Genomic DNA, 16,989 nt, shown 5'->3' on the forward strand with positions numbered 1-16,989 from the left:
GGCTGCCCGGGCCCGGCTCCAGCAGCGGCCAAGTCCTGGGGAAAGGCATTGCAGGGAGCCCCACCGCCTCCCTTTCACATGCAAGGTGAGCTCCCTTTGGGAGGCAGCAGAGCTGTGTGCACAGGTGTACTGCAAGTCTCCGCATGCGCATTGGTTTTTACGCTGTGCGTGAACAGGCTTGACCAACAAAATCAGCACCTGTAAGAACTGTGCATTTTAAAGAGAACAAGATGCAAACCCAGCAACCAAGCAGCTGCTGGCACTTGCAAGCAAACAGCAGCAGGGTGAGGTGGGACAGAAGGTGAACCCATAGCACTCAGTTAGCTTGCCCCAGCGCTTGCTGTGCCAGCCCTGCTGGCAGGTGGAGAAGTCGGGAAACCCCTACCAACTTCTTCTCCCTGTACACCACAGGGCAGCTGCTGCCTCATAATGTGGGAATGGTGGAGCTGGTCAGGCTGGCAGGCCACTTGGCAGGGCTTTGTGTAAGGTTTGGAGTGTGGAAGTTGAGAGGTTTTTTGCAATATAGAGCTTTTTAGGGAGCAGTGGCTAAATCCCTCTGTCTTCTGTTGTCACAGAGTCCCCAGATGCCAGGTCATGCAAGGGTTTTTCGGGTACGTTTGTAAAGATCAGGATCTTGCTACAACAGTGCAAAGCAAGAATAGTTCTCTAACTCTGCTCAAAACGCAGCATTGCTTTACTCCTCCTCCAGAATATTGTCCTTGACTCATCTGGGGGAGTGACGGCCTAATTTATGCCACATGCAGGTGTAATGTGACAAGTACCATGCTGTTTGTGTGTTTGCTTTTGTTTTATAAAAAAGGTTACAAGGACATTCTGACATTTAGGGCAAACGTCTTCATTACTTGAAGGCAAGAGGACTTAGCATAAACTACTTCGAAATGCAGCATAAGAGGGCCTTAATGAGGTCCAGCTCTGATGAGGTTATTAAAAATGAGGCTCACCACTTCTGTGGGTGTAGAAAAGGGTTCTCAATGCAGTAGCTGCCTTCACAGCCAGCGCTTCATTTCAGGCATTTTGTCTGTTAATTCAGCTTGGTAACTGAGATGAGGACACCTGAAAGAGACAGACAGGGAAGACTAACAGTGCTTCTGTTGAAAAGGGATAACCAGGGCCTGGAGATGGCTGTCTGTTTTTTTTTTTTTTTTTCAGAGGTTTTTAAGGATAACTTTGGCTATTTCAACTGCTTAAAATCATCAGGGTTGGAAGCCACTTCTGGAAATGACCTGGGCCAGCCCTTTGCTCCAAGCAGCATGGGTAATCTTGGCTTGTCTATGTAACACAAGATTGCTTTGATGGCTGGATTTCTTTCCTGGGGAGCCCTAATGGGTTTGAGCAGCCCCCAGCCTTGTAGCATGTGGATATACCTCTGAAATCTGAGATTACAGCTCTTTTACAAGCTCTGTATTGTATAGATCCTAATTTTCATTGCAGTAAACAGATTGTCTTGATATGGATGTGCATTAAGTGTAAATCCAATCAGCATCTCATCCTTATCGAAAAGACAGAGATGTGAGTGTTTGGGCTGCGAGGAGGTAGGTTTTCTCATCTGTGTCCTCGCACAGGTGAGGATCCTCAGCAGTAGGGTCTGGGAGATGTGTTCCTGCTGAGGACCGGGAGGTGCAGGGAGGAGGTGGGCCACGTCTTCATTCCGTTCCCTGTAGGAAGGATCCCCTCTCTCGCCCTGCTGGCCACGCTGCTTTTGATGCATCCCAGGGTATGGCTGGCTTGCTGGGCTGCGAAGCACGCGCTGCTGGCTCATATCCAGCTGCCATCCAGCAGTACGCCCAAGTCCTTTTCTTCAGGGCTGTGCTCCATCCTTACATCCCCCAGCTTGTACTGACAGCAGGGGTTGCCGCGACCCAGGTGCAAGGCCTTGCACTTGGCTTTGTTGAACTTCATTGCCATTGACCACCGTGCTCAGGGTATGATCTTGCAAACAGTTCCTCACCCATCAAAATGAGTGTTGAAAGATTTATCGCTACGTATAAAATTTCTGTCCTGGTTTACACATGGCTCCCCCTTCTATTAAATACTTTCCTTTAATGCTCTTATCTCCGTGTGCCTTCTGGACTAATGTGTAGCGTACGGCAAAGCAAACGTACTTATTTGGAAGAAACGTTTCATTCTGGAAGAGATTTTCAAGTGCTTAAGTTAAAAACTGCAAGAGAAGAATTGCCTGGGATGATGAGAGGCTTGAAAAGTTGTGATTTCGATAGACCTGGTTTTGTTAGCTGACTTAGCTGTACTTTTCACTAAGGGAAAGAATCGCTGCAGTTTCCCTAAGCTTCTCCTGTGTGTGTTAGTGACTTAGAAGCAGTTTATTTGAATTGTGTCGTAGTAGCATCTTGCAGCTGATAATTGACTTGATGTTGGAACTGGACCATGGCAAATCACAGAGCTTTTCCAAGTTAAAATGTTTGGAACCTCAGCCCATAGATAGCTGTATAGATTGAAGGTTTAGTGTCTGGCTCTCTACGAAGGTTAAAATAAAGAGCAAAGTACAACTCTCCATTCCATAGGCTGGGATATTTCTGAAAGATATTATTGCATATCATCACACATTTCCCACGCGGCTATTTAATCACAGTTAGATGTCTGTTCACACAAATTTTTGCAAGCGTGTTAAAAGGACACATGCTTCTTTCTCCTGAGGAGGATCAGCCAAGCAATAGCTGCATGGCTGTGAACTGCAGTGACATAAGATTGTGGGAAAGGTGTTAGGAGAGGTCTTTTTTGTAGAGATAAGGAAGTATTATTGCAGCAGAGCTGCCAGGGAGCAGAAGAAACCTTGTACGGAGTATTACACACAACTGTGATATCCCTTGTGAAAGATCAGTTCAAAGAAACAGGGTCATTTATTTACTTCTGTCCCTCACAGGACACTGAAGGAAGATTAAAAACGACATCCACTTTTTAAAAGGCCTCATTATTTCTTTTGCTCCCAGTGGCACGTGTTTTTGTGCTAGCTCTTCTTTTCTTTGGGACACAGAGGGATAGATACAGATGGTGGGTATTTGATGGGATGCGAGGTGGAGGGATTTTCTTTTTAAATCTTCGTCAGACTTTATGGTTGCAGCCTACTGATTAATGTAATGTTGTCATCGTGTTCATAGATGTGAAATGTTAAAGCTAATTGGCTTGCATTCTCTTGCTCTTTATGGAAGGCGGTCCCCAAATTTTGCTCTGGCATCATCTGCTTTGACATATGCACAGCCTATTCATACGCATTTGTGGCATTTTTACCAACGTGTCTGTTAGCTGTTCTGTTCCTCTTCCTCAACGTTCCCAGGCAAAGAACATCTTACTGTGTGATGTTTAAATCAACTGAAGTCTATTTAACTTCTCTACAGCTCCGTAATGTCTCAAGTCCTCGACCCTACAGCAGGTTGCACAGGTAGGCATCCAGCTGGGCTGGAGTTTCTCCATAAAAGGAGACTCCACAGCCTCTGGGCAGCCTGTTCCGGTGCTCCGTCACCCTTACTGTATTTGCCATTCCCTTTCAATAAGCTTTCAAGCGTATTTGTTTCTCATGAAGAATCTGCTGCTTCATTTTGAAATGGGAATGGTTTCATTTGGAAAACATAACAAATTTCTGATAGAGATTATCTGGGCAGTTACTGGATTTTGGTTTAGTGGTCCTAATTCTGTTATCCAAGGAAAATGAGCCTATGTAACTTTTGTTCAGTATTTTTACAGGATAATTACTATGGAAGTGAAGGAGGGAAGATGATTTTGGTGAGGGAAGGCAGAATTTGGCTACCACTGAGTTCAATACAGAGTACACGTAAGCTCAGCATTTTCAAGAAATGACTTGAATTCTGGCTTCCTTTGCTCAGAGCCATGCAGCTACTGCCTTGCTCTCCTGAGTTCTGCTACATATTTCTGAGTTTTGACGGTAGAAATATCCATTGATTGGTTTTGGTTTATGATGTTCTGTTGCAAAGTTCACATTAGGAGATCCGCAGTATATAGGCTATCAGCATCTCTAGAGGGTGGGATATTCGGAGAGTTGGTCTATTCTGGCCAAACCTTTTATTTTCATGACTAAGTATGAATTGAGAAGGGAAATTTGGGGCATTGAGAAAAGCATTATTTTCATCTTGAGCCTTTGCTGAGAGAGGAGGAATGTATGCAGTTACATCTCCTGCTCCCACATCAGTATCTTGAATCTAATTGCATAAAAGCAATTATTTGACTTAGCGTTAGGCTTTCCTTCTATTCTAAAGAGATTTTTGTTTTGTTTTATAAATAATAAAGATTCTTTAATGTCATGTTGAAGGTAGAGTGATTGGAGGATTGGCTACATGTGTTTAACAATAATGTGAATGAGGCCATGTGTTGGGTTCAATGTGGTGTCAGCTGTTCATTGCTGATCTTTGACTGGTTAATTTAATGTTCTCTGACATTTGCTCAACAAGCTCACTGTTGTGGGGTTTTTTTTTTGCTGACAAGTGATTGCTGATGAATTGACTGATTAGAGAATAAGGGAGTCTCAAGATAGCACAAAGCCGTATGCAATGCATCTGGGGGCCCATGGATCATTTGCTAAATATTGGAGAGGGTTGTTTTTAAACCTGTGTAAAAATTACAGGTTTATTACGTTGTTAGACATCTGCTTTACTGGTTAGACACAACTGATGCTAATTGTGTTTAATTCTGTGGTGGGGGTGAGTGCTGGTGCCAGTGCTAGTAAGTACTTCTCCCAGGTCTGTCAGTCTTAGCTGGGCACGTAGAAATACCAGTCTGCTAATCTGATCTTGCATTTATTTGCTTTTTGAGGAAAGCATCTGCAGAGAGATGGGGAAATAAATGTCAGAGGCATGAAGCAGGTGTCCCTGAAGCATGTGCAAAGCCCTCCCTTATCCCTTAACTGTACCCGAGTGCTATCGTGTGGCTTCTGAAGAGAAAGCTTAAGGGATCATAATGAATAAGACACTGTAGTAAAAACACTACAAAGACTAACTCGTTTAGATCATCAGAATGATGTACTATTTGCTACTGGTTATACTAAACCAGGAAAAATCAGTAATGCATAAATACAGACACAACAGATGTGCTAAATGAATTGATATGTAGGCATTTCATTCCAAATTGTATGGATAATAGCTTGTTTCTCCGTGTTACTAGTTCACAAAACACTTGACAAATAGCTGCGTATGAAAGTGCACAGACCTTGCCCCGACACAACAGGAGAGTGCTTCTCCTGACCACGGCTTGGCTTTGCTAGCGTTGAGTTGATGGGCTCTGGATCAGGCTGAATCAACATTCATGACCCAACCATCAGCCTGTTCAGTTCATCTGCTGCAATTCAAGTTTTACACAATGCTCTTCAAGGCCAGGCTGGATGAGGCTGTGAGCAACCTGGTCTAGACAGAGGTGTCCCTGCCTATAGCAGGGGGTTGGAACTAGATGATCTTAAAGGTCCCTTCCAACCCAAACCATGATTCCCTTTAGCCTGCCTACTGAAAACAGTGGCCTCTAACTTAAAAGTTCAGCATTGCGCTCCAACAGCTATTGTCTCTCTTTTAGTTGGTGCTGTGTGAGTGCAGTGAAATAGTCAACTTGTCCTGACAGCTCTTTTTTTTCCCCCCTAACATTAGTGTCTGTGGTTAAATTCTGGGTTAAGATTTTTGGATATCTTTATGCATGCACCTTTTTTTAATATCCTAGCAGCACACTCTTTGCTCTGCGTTCCTCCAACCCTTGCTCCAGGCAAAAAAGAATAACTCATTTTGTTATGTTCATAAGCCTTGTTTCTGTGCCAGTAGCTTCCGCCCTCCTGAACGATTACCAGCTCTGATTTTTATCTGCAGCTAGGCCAGTGTTCTTGTCTGATGTTACTTTAAACCACGTTCAGCTTCATGCATACATGCTTCATACGTGCACCTGCATCCTTTGTGAGCGCTTGACCTTATATATAGTGTGGATCAACATAAATGGTCTTGTCTGAAAGAGAACTAAGAGAGTTTACAAAATCTAAAGGAAAAAAGTCAAATGCATAATATCTATAGACCCCCATAGACCAAATTGTTCAGGACTTAACAGAAAGCTATTTAATGGGAATTGTAAAATCCTTTGTGCTCAGAATAAATGGAATCTACTATTGATCTGCTTCCTGACAGTGCTATTAAGGGACAGTGTTCTATGTGTATTTCTGAATACAGCTTCAGGAGCAGAGCGACAATTGCTTTCTTTGCTGGAGTGATTTTTTTTCTGTTGTGGAAGATTGTTAGAGGTTCCATATGAGAAATTCTAGTGAATCCCTATGGCATCGATTTTTAATAGCCAGATCAATGAAAGCAGGGCCTTGAGTCACTTCAGTGAACCTCTCTAATTAGGAGTGTGGGATTTGCCGTAGCAGATTATGCCAGTGGTCTGAGTCCAGCATCCTGCCTCCAGGATTTGCTGGGTTTGGTGCCCTGCCTGCTTTCCCCAGCCATGCGTTAGGTCAGCGCCCAATGAAGAAGCAGAATTTTTCTCTTAATGTCATGCAGGTCATTCTTCATCCCAAAGGCAGCGGATGGGTAACCAGGGTCTTCTTGGCCAGCATGTCTGCACATGTCCGTAGGGACAAAGATGCTCATCCTCTTTATATAGCCTTAAACTGTTTGCTTGCAGAGGTTAGCCACTTCCTCTAGGGGGGGAATTTGTTAATTCTTCATAAACATACAAATGCATTTAAGTAGACTGCAAAGGTCTCAGTTTTCATTGTACAGACTGCTGGAAGAAGGGGTACCATCTGACTTGAGAACTTTTTTTCCCTTTTTCCCATGGTTTGCTCTGTAGGTAATTGTGCTGCCCTTTTCTGCATGTTTTATTTCGATCAGCAGACAAACGTGCAGCTTCAAACCCTCCCAGTTGTCTTATAACTGTATAATTGGCAAATAGATCATTAAGTTGAGAACGCTTCAAACCCTTTAAATGGAAGCAGGAGGAACTAAGCCGAAAGCAGGGTCATCACAGACAATTTAATTTAGGAAGTTAGCAGTCAGTGGAAGATTCAGTTAGATTTCTATCTGTGAAACAGATGGCCATCTGCAAGATGATTACATTAGGTTTATTATATTTGTGGAAATTAATTCAGCACTTTAGTTTTTGTTGTTGTTGTTTGGGGGAAAAAAGAACTCATAAGATCTGGTAACCTCCCAGCAGGAGCAATTTATGCAGAGCACCATATTCTTCAGTGTAAAATATGGCAACACCCTGGGGATGGCAGGGTGGGCAGAGTGCTTTTTGCTGTCTCCAAACACCTGATAGGCATAGCAATACAGTAAATGGCAGAATGGAACAGAAATGCTGCCACCTATGGATAACTGCGTGGTAGTATTTTCAAATACAAGCGTCTTATCTGTAGATCTTGTTGGCAGAAATATTTGGGGCCAGATACTCATGGAGAATATGTGTCCCTATCTGTCTGTCCACACAAATATGTATGTGTATGTTCCTTTTTCCTCGTTGAAAAGTGAAGGTTGGGTTTTTAAACGCTGGAAATCCAGTATTGGCTTAGGTTTTTCAAAAGCATCTGTCACTTTCTGAAAACGTGGCTGCTTATTTTGATGGCTAAGTGGGAATGGAACTCCTGCAGTCTGGCTCTGGTTGGGCTGCTGAACCCTTCTGAGATTCTTCGCCTTGGTGTGCCTCTCCGGGAGCCAGTCTTTGCCACGCAAATTCAAGCTCTGCTGTCACCAAGTATTTTTCACAATGTTAAAAATGCAGCTTAAAATGAAAGGAGGTCTTTCAAAAGTAGGTCACACCTAGGGCTTGCATAGCCAACTGTCCCACTTCTGACAGCGCCCAAGAGCACGAGCGTCAGGTGGAAGAGCAGTGGACGCATTTGCAGAACACACAAAAACTTTTTAGGAAGATGACTGGCCTTTTCTTTCTAATAATCTTTAAGAGATACTGGAAGAAATATCTGATGTCCTGATGCTCAGTGTCAGTACTGTATTCCTGTTCTAAGATTAAATGTGTGGCTGAGCTCCTTCAAAGCAATAGAGCACGTCCTCGAAGGAAGCGTATGGCGTAGTGCTGCTCAGGTTTGGGACCTGCTTGCTGCTCGCTTTGCTCCTTCCATCTCCAGAACTGGCACTGCAGTTGCTTGGTGGTTGCAGATTTCATCCATCTGCCGGTTCCGTCTCGCTTTCTGCCCTCCCACGTTTCAGCAGGCGCTGCCTCTCTCCAGCTCCTGGCAGCTTTGCCAACATCGGATGCACTGCCTCTCCCGAAACACGCTGAACTGAGTGGGGTTTTACATGACGAGAGGCAGTGCTGGCTATGGGCTGAGCCAGAGCCAGGAGGGAATGCTGCCGTGTCCTTCTTGGCTGGAGTGGTTAGTATTGGGTCTCAGGAGTGCGAGTCAAATGCCAATTTTTCTCATCGCTTAATCCCCGCAGAAAATTGCTTTTGTTAAGGAGCAAGAAAAGCCTTTGTAATGTTTCTGTCCTCGCTATTTGAATCAGATAACTTTAATCTTCATGCATTACTAGAAGTTGAAATGATTTAAAGTTCTATCCCTTTGAGACCAATTTTATTTTCCTTTGGAATTACTTTGTAACTGCGCATGTTGTTTTGGTAAATTAATCCTAATTTATTTTCTTTGAAAGCAATCGGGAGAAAATGGGCCAGCGGAATGATTTTGTGCTCAGGGTACTACCAGGCAAGCCCGGTTTAATTTCCTGCCCTTTTCAGCTTTTTCTCATCCTTACCTTTTCTTTCTCAGAGTCCAGTGCAGCAGGAATGGTTTCCTGGGTTGAGCCTGCCCAGAGGAGGTGCTGCTGGAGTCACGCAGCCTAGTGAGCTGGGTGAAAAAAGCACAGTGAAGCTGTAGCAGCTGCTTGGAACAGTGGGTTACACGTGACACCTCCTCTGAAAAGAGAAAATTAGCCCATCCTGGTTGGAAAAGTTCAGAAGACTTGATGGGAGCTAGAGACGAGGCATGCCAAAATGACACTGGGCACTGCGAGCTGACCTCCATTCTCACACACGACCCAGTGCCTTTTTTATAAGATCCAAGCAAGGCAGTTTACAAAAGCCAGTTCTCTGCATTTGTGAGGAATGCCAGCATGGTAGTCAGATCCTGGTATTTGGTGTGATGCTTTGGGATCCTGCTGTCTTATCAGCCCCTGCCCACTTCATACTTTTTAGCTTGTATTTGTGTTTTTTTGTGCGCTTATGATGCTGGGTAGAAAATCTTGTTCTGATTGTGGCTGAAAAAAAATAAAACCCAGCATTTTTTTTAGTGATTGTCTCTTAATGCCTACAGTATCTAACACAGAAGACTTGCTGAACTTCAAGTTAGCCGCTCATAGCTTCGTTATTGTATGGAGGCTGCCTGAAATCTGTTTCTCACCTTGGAGCCCTCTGGGTTGGAGGAAGCAGCGCCGGGAGGAGCAGGGCTGGGGGTGAGGAGCTGCCACGGGATGGAGCTGAGGCAGAAATCTGACCACATGCCTGCGTGACCCGGGCTAAAATTAACCATGCGAGGCTCACACGCCTCCCTGTGCTTCATCATTTGGCTGTAGACCACTCGAGAAGGAAGAGCGAGCTGGGCTCCAGCAGCACGCGTTTGTGTTAAATATGCCAATAAGCAGTATGAACTTGCAGGTCCCTGCTCGTGGGAGAAGTAAATTTTCCTGTGACCATTACAAAACAGTAAGCAGATCCTGGCTCCTTAACCACAGCAGCCGCTCGGCAGCGCTCTGACTTCAGCCTCAGACGTGATTTTTCCCTTTCTTCCTCAGCTTCTTAGGACTTGCAGTGGTTTTTCTTCGGAGCACAAATCTGTCACCTCTTCAGATAAGCCCTTTTCTGTTGCTATTTGTGTGTGGCAGTAGATGTAGCCGGGGTGATTTCATGTATGAGAACTGCGATGCGGGGGAATAACTTGGCGAGCGCCTTAGGTGACATCTTAGCAAAGAGAAGTACGTGGCTAAAAAAGTGGGGCTTTGGTTTCTCTTGCTCTCTGAGATCAATTACGTTCTGTAGGCCTGAGCTGAAATGGGTTTTGCCATTGCAGCCAAGCACGACTCGGGTTGGGTGATCGGCTCCGTCACCAATCCCGCTTCACCTCTGTATGTGCACTGCTGGACTCACTTTGTTAGTTCTCCCAGATGTTAACACAATCAGTTTTGGGGATCCATGATCTAAAGCATGGTGCAAGGTGGGAAAGGAGCACTCCGGGTGGGAATCCAACCCGCAGGGGCTGTGGGTGGACTGGGATGTGGGTAACAGGAGCGCTGAGAGCAGATTTCCCCCTCTTTAATTCTGGACAGCAGTCATCTGCATGAGTATAGCTCTACCCAGCTGGGAATGAGGCTTTAAAGAGAGGGAAAGAAGTAGTTCCAGGGGTGTTTGCTTAAATTCCCCATTTCTGTATTTAACTTCATGGGGTAGTTAATGTATGGAAGCGTCTCGTAAAGTGTAATAGGCAGTGGAATACCTCCCACAGACTGGGTAATAATTTAAAGCCGTTCCAGCTAACACATGGGAGTAGAATCAATCGTTTAGTTCCACTTGAAAAAATAAAAGCTCCCCCTGTCTCCCCAGTAAAGAGCTGAGACAAGCGTTTGTTGCAGCTTTGCTCCCAGTAGCTGACGGTAACTGGAAAGTTGCAGCACTTTCATTAAATGTTGGTATTTTAATGGCATCATGTCAGATGCTAATGCTAATTACTGGCTAAATACTGTGCAGCAAGGAGCGGCACGAGGCTGCAAGTCGTCTTAGGAGTCCACAGCCGGGATTTCATGGCACTGCAGGTGGATTTTTGATGAGTTTTGCTATTTTTTTCCACGTACAGCATTGCCATTAGGATCATCTTGGTATGCTGTGTCTATTTTTAGGGCATGTTTTCATCCTGTGAACTTGAGTTTGCAACAGCAGAGGCACTGTCCTGTTGGATGCCATTGCTGGGATAGCCCTGCCACACAGTAATGAAAAACCCCGAGTCTAATTAACAGTGGTATGTGCTGTCAAAAAGATATGTTCCGTTGTTACCAAACTCACAAAGTGAGTCTGATTTGTAATAACTATCGGGGAAAAAAATATGCAAAAAGCAGTCCGTGTCTGCTTAGTTAGGAACTGGCATGGTGGGAGACCCTGGCACTGTCCAGCACCTGGATATGCTGGGTGCTGGGTCCCCATCACTGGGAAGCTGGCTGCAGGGAGGAACCCTGTGATTTGAGGTCCCAGCATCAGACCGTTGCCGCTTGCTCTGGTTTATGGGCTTTTAGGTTGATCCCTCCAAGCACAAAGACTGCATGTGGTATTTGTAGGAGGGCAGGATTTGTGCTTTGCGCTGCTCTGAGTTCCCTAGTGCTCCCCAGGTGCCTGCTGGTAACTGAGAGCCCTCTGTTTGGGCTTTGTTGCTGTGCACAGATCCACATGCAGAAGTTCTGCAAAAGGAGCATTGTAAATCCTTTCCTTCACATCAAGAACCTCAAGTGGGACCGGCCATGCAGTCTGACAGCTTCTAAAAGCTGTAGGTTTGGGGTTTGTCTTTGCTTAAAACCTCGCTCACTTTGTGCAGCAGTGTTTGAGCTGTGACTCAATGTGCCACGTAATTCCAAAGTCAATATTTACCTGTAATGCCCTTAATTCAAACCTGCTGGGATCCGTGTTTTACCTGTAAGGTTCTTAGTTCAAACCTCGTGGATTTAAAATAATAGTAATAATAATAATAATAATAATAATAATAATAATAATAAATCTCGGTTTTTTTTGTTTCCAGATAATTGGATTTCAAAGATCAAAGGAAAAAATGCTACTAAACAGCTGAGTCTACTCCTAACAAAAGCCAGAAGGCAGACCCCAGTTAACCATTAAGCTGGCTGGGCTCGGGCATAGGTCGTAATGCCCAAACCATGTCGCTGGCTTGGATTTGGCGAACTAAAATAATGAAGCAACCTCTGTTTTTTTTTTTTTCTAATTATTTTTTACGCTATGTGAAATCACCAGAAAGTTTTGGAAGCCTGCACCAATATGTGTAATCCAACAGGATCTGAGTGGCTGGAGCTGTAGGTTGTTGGCTGAATGTTTCACACTGCTTGGTTTGGTATTTTTTTAATTAGAAGGCTGTTCAGTGAGCACTGAAACCTGCGACTTTGTGATCTGTTTGCTGACAGTTCTGGGGAACACTCAAAATCCATGCGTGGAGATAGGCGTGGAGGAATGGAAAGTTTCTCAGCAGTGTTTTCCCAGTCGTTCTTATTGCTTTTCCAATTATTTGCCTGGTTTTGAACGTTTGAAAACATGATGTCCTTTGAAACGTGCTTCACGTGTCTAGAAATAGCAGCCATTGTATGTTTATTATTTCTCCTCGCCTGTATGGAAAAGGAAAAAGAAACGCGAGGAATCGTATTTGTATAGTACATTACAAAGACTGAACAACAAACAGGTTTTGAAAACATCCTGGGAAGTTTCCATAATTAGCTTAATACCTGCCATAAAAATGAGCAGTGGCCACGAAGAGCTGCTGCAAGAGGCGCTGGTAACACTGCGCCCATGCGAGCACTGCAGCGCCGGTGAAGGGGCAGCCCAGGGAGCTGGGGAAGGAAGTGCACCCATTGCATTTCTCCAAACAACGCAGTTTGAGATGATTTTTAAGATGCATGCAGGTTTATGAGGTTGATTGTCTTCCCGCAGAAGGCTTTACCAGTCAGCTGGTTGAATGGAGCAATATTCCATTCCCTAAAGTAACCTGGAAACAAACCCTTTCTCCACGCTGGTGGGCGTGATAGATGCGTTCAATGGGATATTTTACCACGACCACCCCAGTGCTGCTCCCGGTTCTGGTTCTGAACGCACAGATGGCCTTCAGCACACAGAGCAGTGCTTTCAGAAGGGTTTGGTTGTGCTGTGGAGCTCGGAGGGACGGATTTGGGGCACTTAGCTCCTTGTGGAGCCCTCTGCTGCAGCTATATTTGTTTTCCTGTTATAGAACATGTTTTCTTGTAGAAGGAGCCAGAGAACACAATGGCTGGGTTGTATGAAGCGTTTGTTTCCTTGTCGTTCTTCCAGTCAGCTGGAGAAGTCCCTCGGGTGCGCTGGGCATATATTTCATTCACATGGTTCCGCAGAGGTGTCCCAGGGAGGTTTGCTTTTCAGATCCACGCACTGACAGCACAGGGAATGTGTGCCCCGCTGACCTAAAGGTGGGACTAGAGAATAAAAAGTGGGAAATAGAATCATAAAGGTTGGGGAAGGCCTCCAGGATCCCCCAACCCACGCCCACCATGCCCACGGACCACAGTTCTGAAAGTTTATGTCTTTGTACTGAAAGGTAAAATCCTGATATGTCGTGGGTTTCTTTAGTTCTTTGGAATACAGTTTGTATTAACAAGCCTTCTCTTAAATTGTGTCCGGCGCTTAGCAACATTATTTAGTTCTCAAGCGGAATTCCTATTTGAGTATTTTTCCTTCTTCTTTTCGATGCCTTGGTCTGGAAAGGTTTTATGAGCTTCCTGGTGACCTTGGCTAGGCTGTGCTAGCGTGTGGTGAGCGCCTCTTAGTGAGAATTAAAGAGGTTTTGACTTGACTGCTTTGTTTGCGTAGCTTTCAGATAATACATTTTAAAATAAACCCCATCAGCTAGAAGTTTGCATGAGAGATTAAAATCAATTTAGTAGGCCTATTTGACCTGCGAGACGGAGCTTACTGAAACGGATAGGTTTTAAGGCTTGTTGGGTAATACAACAGCAGAGTTACCTTAAAATGGAAATGCTTCGTGCCTGATACATACCAGAAGTGGCCCGTGGAGAAGGGTCTTTAAAACCTCTCAAAAACAGATAGGAGGAAGGAATGTCAAAGCTGCTGTTCCAGCTTCACCTTACGGCGTGGAACACTGAGCTCAAAGCATGATGGTCCACGCAGGCTGTGACATGTTTAGAAGTTTGCTATAGCCTTCTATGAGCTTTGATGTCAGATGGCCGAATAGGAAAAGCCCTGCCATAGTAAGCTGAATACTTGATCTGCACAATGCCTTGAATTTTAATGGTGTTGACTTGTTTCAAACGGCAAAAAAAGCAGTTCTTTCAAATCAGCCCCCCAGACGCTGAGAGACACAAAGAACTGTGTTTTCTTAAGGTTGATTTTATGACCAACAATTCTTTTGTTTGTCTGTTCCCTCCTAATAGATTTACACGGACTGGGCTAATCACTATCTGGCAAAATCTGGCCACAAGAGATTGATAAAGGATCTGCAGCAAGATGTGACCGATGGAGTCTTACTAGCTGAAATAATCCAGGTTGTAGGTGAGTGACGTTCTCTTTTTGTACCACCTCTCTTTTGGTACCGACTCGCTCAGAAATACACTGCCTTATCTTCTGTGTAAACACAGCCTGGGGTGGGGGAAAGATCCGTTGAACTGCATGGAATTATGTGGATAATTTTTCTTCAGAGACTTTGCTAATTAATTTGATAAAGCCTTGTCTTAAAGGGTAGTGGAGAAATATTTGACATTGCTGATAAAATCTCCTGACACAGCAATATCACTATGCGCAGCTGAGTGTTAAAAGAGCAACTGATGAGGTTTCTTTTTTTTTCTGCTGGGATGATGTTAGCCTTCACTACCCCTGTTTCAGATACTTCTTTCATGTTGGTCTGAGCCTAATACAGTTCCCAGCCCAAATGAAACTTCAAGACCAAGGTGGTGTTAAGAAGCAGGCATCCTGTAATATGGTGCGAGATGCACGTGAGGATCCTTCCACCTAATTGTGCACCCCAGCAGAACAAAGACACATCCCTTGTAGACATTTGGGTACGCTATGTCTAGGTGCTTGGAGAGAGGGCTGCAGTGGTCATGAGATCTCGACCCCATCTCTTCCATTCACATGTTTGGTTAGTTAACTGTGGGGCTTATCTCCCTTTTAGCAGGCTGGGTAGATACAATTTACAAGATGCTCCTAAAAGACAACAGTAGCCATACTGACAACAATTGTTGCCTGCTGTGTTGAACCTTCTGCTTCCTGCTGAGTTTGGATAATGTATATATGCAGCTAGGAAATGGGAAGGGGTATGATTTTTGTGTGGAAGAAGAACAAAATATAATGATTTTTCTGATGAGGAAGGCCATTTATCATTAGGACATATCTCAGATATGAGCTCAGTTTTGCAAAGCCCTTAGTTCCCTTGGTTTGCACTAGTATTAGTAGATAATGAAGGTCTGAAACAATTTTCTGCGTTGGCCCCGTGTAAAGCTACCTATTCTTCTTCCCTTGGGCCTGCATCCTTCATTAGTTCCTTCAGAGAGTCATCCATCTGGTATTTGGGATGCCACAAAACACATGCGTGGGCCAATGGAGATTGACAGAATCAGAAAGCCTGCTAATGGGAATTAGGACGACCATTGTTAGAAGCAAACTGACAGATTTGAGATGCAAATGAAGAAGACAGCAGTAAAGTAACAAGACATCAGTGCATGCATATTTATGTGTGTTTGAGAAGCCGTGAATGAGCTAGTTCCCTGATTTAAGGTACAAATCTGTAAACACTGTTCTCTGATGAAATCGTGAGGCATCGTTCCAATTACTCCACTAGAGCTCTACTGGAATACAACAACAAAAAGATTTTATTTCTGTATGTTGCAGGGCAACAATAGGTCTGTGTAGCATTCTACAGACCTCTCAGGCGTCTGCGGATGTACAAAACCAGGCCAGCCATTGACTGTGTGTTGAAAGGCATTCACTCAGAACAATGCTCCTCTCTGTATCTATTTCCTTATGTCTGTTTAACAGGGAAAATTGTTGGGAACCCAGGGGCAATTAGGTGTTCATTCTCTTCATCCATACCTAGCCACGCTGTGTTAACGCTGGTGTAGAACACATTTGCCTGGGAACCTGTGTGTAGGAATGCCGCCATCAAAATGTGAACCTGGTCGTGCCAAACGTTTATGAATATAGTTACTTTGTTTGTGAAAGCTCTTGTAGCATGCGGATTACTCCCTCTAAAAGAATGAGTGAACTTGACTCACCTGTGCATTTTTTAACCACTCAGATTGCTGCCTTGTGGCTCATGTTTAGGGTGAAGTCTGCACGACAACGTACCAGGTGAAGGTTTTCATTTTCAGAGGATGCTTTGCATGTGAAAGAAAGTTCTTATCTAAACGAACTCAGCTGAATCCTTCATATGAGTAGTGAAGAAAAAGTCGTTTGTATCTGATGTGTATGGCCTTAGGCACACTGCATCTCATTGTCACAGATGGTGACAATTTTCGCACATGGAAGCAGCTTTAACTGTAACTTGCAAAATACGGTGCTTTTTTCTAACAAACAAGACTACATTCTAAGAAAGCTTTGATACACGGTGTAGGACATATTTTTCATTTTTGTGCTATGCCCCGTTCTGTCTAAATCCATCCATGAAGGTACACACTCCTTTTTGCCATCTGAGTGGAGTGTCTGGAGGTTATCCAAAGCCATCGGGATTGATTCAGGTTCAGATATTAATTATCTATATTTTTTCTTGCGCTCTTTGTCTGAGATTTCCACTGCAGATATTGAACCTTGGAATGTCAGTTCCAAAACTGAAAATAATAAGGATGTGCTAAAACTAAACTCTAACCCAGACATGCCTATGATATTGTAATCGTGGGGCATTTTAACTAATCAGACATAATCCAAGTCAGGTCAGATAGAAAGGCAGTGCCTTTACAAAGAGGAATGCAGGCACTGGTTTGTTAAATACTAAATCAGCTAACCAAAAGTAGTTGCAGTGAGAAGTAAAACGTGCACCTCCACGTTGTGCTGGTTAATTGGTACACGCTAGCGACAATTTTGTCATTTCATGGGGACATTACACAAAGGTTCCTTTGCTAATATTTGAGTGACCAACCAGGTCAAAATTTGCATGCGAACATAGGAGTTAGACTGCAGAACATTAATTCATGCATTCAAGAAAAAATAATCTAATGTCCAAGCATATGCCTGAAATACTGAATAATGCAGAATAGTTGCTGAGGTTGTAACAAAAAAAAC

The 16,989-nt window shown here is 44.0% G+C and overlaps 1 protein-coding gene across 10 annotated transcripts in view; it reads left to right on the top strand.

The window, feature by feature from the left end:
- NAV2 (neuron navigator 2) overlaps positions 1-16,989 on the top strand; it is a 334,129-nt gene that overhangs the window by 168,835 nt on the left and 148,305 nt on the right. For all 10 annotated transcript variants that reach the window (XM_021401010.1, XM_021401011.1, XM_021401015.1 and 7 more), the window contains one exon: positions 14,151-14,268. In XM_021401010.1, coding sequence (XP_021256685.1) covers positions 14,151-14,268 — 118 coding nt within the window. The remainder of the gene's footprint in view (positions 1-14,150; positions 14,269-16,989) is intronic.

The sequence above is a fragment of the Numida meleagris genome, chromosome 6 (assembly GCF_002078875.1).
Source record: "Numida meleagris isolate 19003 breed g44 Domestic line chromosome 6, NumMel1.0, whole genome shotgun sequence".
NCBI classification, from domain to species: Eukaryota; Metazoa; Chordata; class Aves; order Galliformes; family Numididae; genus Numida; species Numida meleagris.